Source organism: Nicrophorus vespilloides, unplaced genomic scaffold (genome assembly GCF_001412225.1).
Source record: "Nicrophorus vespilloides isolate i.1.1-1 unplaced genomic scaffold, Nicve_v1.0, whole genome shotgun sequence".
Lineage (NCBI taxonomy): Eukaryota > Metazoa > Arthropoda > Insecta > Coleoptera > Silphidae > Nicrophorus > Nicrophorus vespilloides.
In genome coordinates, this window is record NW_017096303.1 from 1 (window position 1) to 5,882 (window position 5,882).

General features: G+C 32.9%; 1 protein-coding gene across 1 annotated transcript; it reads left to right on the forward strand.

Annotated features, from left to right (window-relative positions):
• Window positions 1–29: 29 nt before the first annotated feature.
• On the forward strand, window positions 30–3,403 carry LOC108556600 (acetyl-coenzyme A synthetase; the record flags this gene model as incomplete). Its single annotated transcript, XM_017912771.1, is given in 7 exon segments — window positions 30–225; window positions 331–567; window positions 633–941; window positions 996–1,129; window positions 1,195–1,384; window positions 2,230–2,419; window positions 2,485–3,403. Coding segments are annotated over 7 exon segments (1,702 nt in total), but the record flags the coding sequence as incomplete, so codon positions are not given.
• Between the last annotated feature and the right edge of the window lie 2,479 nt (window positions 3,404–5,882).

Here is a 5,882-nt window from a genome sequence, read left to right on the forward strand (position 1 = left end):
TATAATGTGGATTTTGTTTTTCTTTGTAGGGAAGGAAATCATCCAGATGACTACAGTCGTCTCACATACAAGAAGCTCCTGGAGGAAGTATGTCGATTTGCCAATGTGCTTAAGAGTAAAGGCATCAAACGGGGCGATCGTGTAGCCATTTATATGCCCATGATCCTCGAATCCGTCATAGCCATATTGGCGTGTACGAGAATCGGAGCAGTTCATTCTTTGGTGGTAAGTACATCTCCAGTAAAATGTCCCAACGTACAGCAACTTTGAATGTAAACCGTGACTATTGTAATGAGGCATTGTTATATTGTTGTGTTCTGTTGAATCCAGTTCGCCGGTTTTTCTGCCGACTCATTTTCCGAGCGAATAATTGATTGCCAAGCACGGGCCCTCATCACCGCCGATGGTGTCTGGAGAGGAGAGAAATATCTCGCGTTGAAGAGTATCTGCGACCAAGCGATGGACAAGTGCGCGAAGAACGGACACAACGTCGAGGTGTGCTTCGTTGTATCGCACTTGGAAAGGGTCACTGCCCCATCGGGTGTTCAAAGTAACCAAAGCAATAAGGTATTGATAAAACTAAAGAAAATATCGATGAAATGATGCTTATCGCAAGGGATATCAATTTTCAGACGCCAATGCAGGATGGTCGTGATATCTGGTGGCACGACGTCGTTCCACAAGCTTCCACGAGCTGCTACCCTGAATGGATGCAAAGCGAGGATCCCTTATTCATGCTTTACACCAGCGGTTCAACTGGAAAACCAAAGGGCGTCCTCCACACCACTGGAGGATATCTCTTGTATGCCGCTACTACCTTCAAATACGTCTTTGACTACAAACCAAATGACGTTTACTGGTGCACCGCCGATATTGGCTGGATCACCGGTCACACATACGTTGTGTACGGACCTCTGGCAAATGCCGCTACCTCAGTTTTGGTAAATAAACATAGACACCATTAAATTCAACATATCAATGTATTGTATTTATAGTACGAAGGAACTCCATTCTATCCACAAAACGACCGTTTCTGGGGTGTTGTCGAAAAGTACAAGGTCAACCAATTTTACACGGCCCCGACCGCCATCAGAGCGTTGATGAAGTTCGAGGACAGTTTGGTCACAAGGTTAGTTCAAGCGCTCGGTATATTTAAAGGGAATTCTTTTAAAATATATAATATTATTTTCACAGGCATGATCTATCCTCCTTGAGAGTTCTCGGTTCTGTAGGAGAACCAATCAACCCAGAAGCTTGGATGTGGTATTACAAATTGGTCGGAGGAGAAAAATGCTCGATCGTGGATACTTTCTGGCAAACCGAGACCGGCGGTCATGTCCTTACTCCTTTGCCAGGTGCGACACCCATGAAACCAGGAGCAGCTGTAAGTATTAACACTTAATCCACGTGCAACTTATCGAATCTTATATTTTTGTTAACTTCACTACAGACACTCCTTATCTACTAAAAAAAATAGGTTAACATTGAATAATATTTATGATGTTATATATTTTATCCGAGAAGTGAATTCAAAAATGCAGTTCACGTGAACTTGAAAAGTTTATCTATTTATAATTGCATTATAGCTTCATTAAGACGTAGTCGATTGGATGAAAAATTATATAATTTTAAAATAAATTTCATAGTTCTATAATATAAATAAGACGATCTGCTAGACTAACAACAACCATTCTTGGTATCGCAGAATAGCAGAGTACTACTTTTAGAATAATAATTTTGCTATTTCACTATATTATTATTATAAACTTGAATGATAGTCACCCGTATAACTAAGATTACCATGTTTTATTTTGTTCAATGTCAAACAACTGCATGCATTTAGTACGCATGAAACATATTATTAAAAAGATAATGCGACAAATATAATATGTTTCGAATATGCGTCACAGAAATTATTAAATTAATCTAGATTAGAGTACTTGGTAAGCTGAACTTATTTCTACCAATTTTCAAGTGGATTACACGCACAGATTTTTTTAATGAAATTATGTAATGTAATCGTCGGTAATATATCTCGTCATTTATAAACTTAAGATTAGTTTATAACAAAAAAAAAATAGCTAGACACATTTATTTTTGTAACATGAAAAGTGATACTTCAATAAAGCGCAACTCGATTACAATCTAATGTACATTACATTAAATATGATTTAATCTAATTTACTTTGGTATGTGGTAATAATAGCATGTATTTTTTTGTTATTGTAGTCGTTCCCATTCTTTGGTGTACAGCCAGTTTTATTGGATGAATCCGGCAAGGAAATTCAAGGCGAAGGAGAAGGATATTTGGTATTCTCTCGCCCGTGGCCTGGAATGATGAGATCGTTATACAATAACCACGATCGCTACGAAACCACGTACTTCTCGAAATTCCCAGGATATTACTGCACTGGTGACGGTACGTTCAGAAATTTATTTTTCTTTCAAAGGCATTTAGTTAATGGCCGAAATTGTAATTTGCAGGTGCGCGTCGCGATGCCGATGGATACCTATGGGTGACTGGAAGGGTTGATGACATGTTGAATGTTTCTGGTCATTTGATGTCCACTGCTGAAGTGGAGTCCGTTCTTACGGAGCATCGCGGCGTCTCGGAAGCTGCAGTAGTGGCGAAACCGCACCCCGTGAAGGGTGAATGCCTGTACTGCTTCATCACCACCAACGGTCAAGTCGAATTCAATGCACAATTAGTGACTGAACTGAAGAAGATTGTCAGGGAAAGGATCGGACCATTCGCTCAACCAGACGTTATTCAAAGTGCTCCGGGTCTACCGAAGACTCGCTCTGGTAAGATCATGAGGAGGATATTGAGGAAAATCGCACTCAACGACAGGGACATTGGGGACATTAGCTCGTTGGCCGATAGCTCGGTTGTTGATCAGCTATTCGCGAACCGACCAATTTCCGCTTAAAACGGAAAAATGATTATTTATTTTTTAATAATTATAATACCTATACGTGTATAGAGAAAATATATATTATATTGTTGTTATTAATTGTATATTAGGTAAATAATTTATGTCTACGTGGTTTATATATACGAAAGCCACGAAGTGAAAATGATAACTAATTAATTTTAAATATAATTAACGAATCTCTAGTTCATCCATAACGTAATTAATAATAATAATGATTATATGAAAAAATAGCAACGCTACAAAATGAAAAAGTCAAAATATCTGTGGTTTATTGATAAATGCATTCGTTCTTTGCTTCAAACTGTAACCGGATTCACCTATACTTGGAGTAAAGAATTTGAAAACTTGATAAGAACTTAGGTAATTGAAATAAACAGGGACGCACATTTATGTTACTTATATGTACATGCACGAATTACTCTATTTTTTACTAGATTTTCAAATAAATGTAAAGACAAAAAATATAATAAATGTGTGTTGTTGCCCACGCCTTCACATACATATCATTCCATAAGGATCGTATTATATATTGATATATATTATGTATAAATATGTAAATATTGCGTAAGAAAAGAATAAATATTTTAGTTGGAATATTTCCTTTTTATTTAAATAAATTATGAACCTTATTACCTATATACATGCTAAATAATGCTCCAAATATTTCCTTAAATTCACCACACTAATTACAACTACAAATTATAGACATAATATCAACGACAGTTGTGATGTATATTCTTAAAAGTATAGATTTCAAAAGATTTTGAAGATAATCATTTCTATTAATGAATGATTCAAGAATTGATCTTCAAATACTGTTCCATCAACAAAATATGTTTCATTATTGAAAATTTGACATCAATAGTATACAGTATTAATTATTAAAGAAAATACATTAAAAAATCACTTTTATTCTGTGTTAAATCATTTGAAAAATCTTAAATTATTTTGTAATGCAAATGAGCTTTGCTATACATTTCTTTTTGATACATACTAAATCATTTTTTCTAGAAAGCTGTCAAAATCCCAGACTTCGCTTCTTTCATCACTCGTTATGCGAATTTCTCGTTGTGAGAAGTGATCGTTAAGAGAGGTTTTACTGTTTTATCATTACCCAAATGTTTAAATAACAATTGAAAAAAATACTAATAATACAATGTTTAATATTGTGTTAACCTGAGCATTACAAATTCTCCTTCAACTTCGTGGAAAACTCCTATTTCCTTTTGTGAAGTGCGTTGATAGATACAATTATAGAGCATTTTGTATGTGGCTCTGCACTTCATTGACGTTTCTAATATTATAAGCGAAGGTTATGCATGCAATAGTAAATCACGTTATATCTATCCACCAGAAACACTATAAGGCAGGTCGTTAATAACAGAAATAGAAAATGGCCAAGAATAGATTCACCTCTTACATCACGTTAACATCATCAGATTATGATCATTTAAATACAATTTTTATTCGAAATAATATATTGTAACATTAATACATGTTATCATTGCAATTTATATATAAACTGTATTGATTTCAACTACCTTACCACCGTAATTTTTAAACAAATGATTTTCTATTTTTGATAAATGCTTTTTTCTTATTTCAAATACACGACATATTTCAACTATTATTTAATAAAATTACAATGTAATTTTGATATAAAATATAAATATAACTTTCTTTTTATACTGTAATCCTTATGCAACAACATTTTTTAGTAGAAATTGCATATGAAATATTATCATACATATATTATTTATACATAATTTGTCAATCAAAATATTTTTACATTTTTAATTGGACATGGTTAAATATTTAATTTTGTTTAATGACGTCTTTTTAAAATTAATATTGATGTAATTTCTGGTATCAATTACCAGGATAATATTACAAAATAGGTAAAATTTGTTTAATTTTGATATTTTAACAAGACACTATTAAAAATGATTCGATACTGAAAAGCAAAAGAGTTTATAAGTGTTCGAAATACTAAAATAATAAATATGTATAGGCCAGAATATATAATATACACAGCAAAACTAATTGAAATTGACAAACAACCAAATATAAATTATTGCCCAAAAATATAAATAAAATGACAATTCTTTAAAAATTATAAAAGGGAGAAGAAAAATCTGGCCAGAGGGTTATCAACCTAGGTATTTTAGTTCCATTTGAACAGCGTTTTTTGACACTTTTTCCCAATAGAATAATGTTTAATATAAGGTAAAGCGAAAAATTTTTTTTTCTTTTTCACATTACCTTATAATCAATTATTGGATATTAAGTCACTTTACAGGGTAACTTTCAGTATACATGATATTTAGTATAAGTACAAGGATCTGGAACAGATTAAGGATGTATATAGTCGTACGAACTATATTTTGTAAAAAAGTTTTTAAACATCAAATTGGTCACACTTTCAAATGGCAGATGATAAATTTAGCTGCACAAATATTTTATATTAGTAATATATATATATTAAACAATAAAATATGTAGAGGGTTCTTAAACTTTTAATATTGTACCACATAAATAAGAATAAACAAAATGTATGTAAATATATTTTGTGTAAAAATTGTACCACCAAAAATAACTAAATGTATCATATGGTATATGTACCATACTTGGAGAATCGATGTTGTAAGCCAAACTTTTTTATTCGCGATCGTTTTTAATTTTTTAAAAATCTTCCTTTCCGCGATATGGTGGGGGGAGGGGGAGGCGTCAAATGTTTGAATATTTTTAATGGAGGCTTAGTAACATCAAGTTTGGAAACCACTGGGTTAGACAAATTATCACGCGCCGAGGATTCACTTAGCAACTTTAAAAAAATATCTTGTACTTTATCGGGATTGTCAGTAACATCCAAAGATACATGAAAGGGTTTCGTGTAGCTTCTTGTTCAGAAAACTCCGGTTATTAATTTCCTCTCTTATATTATCT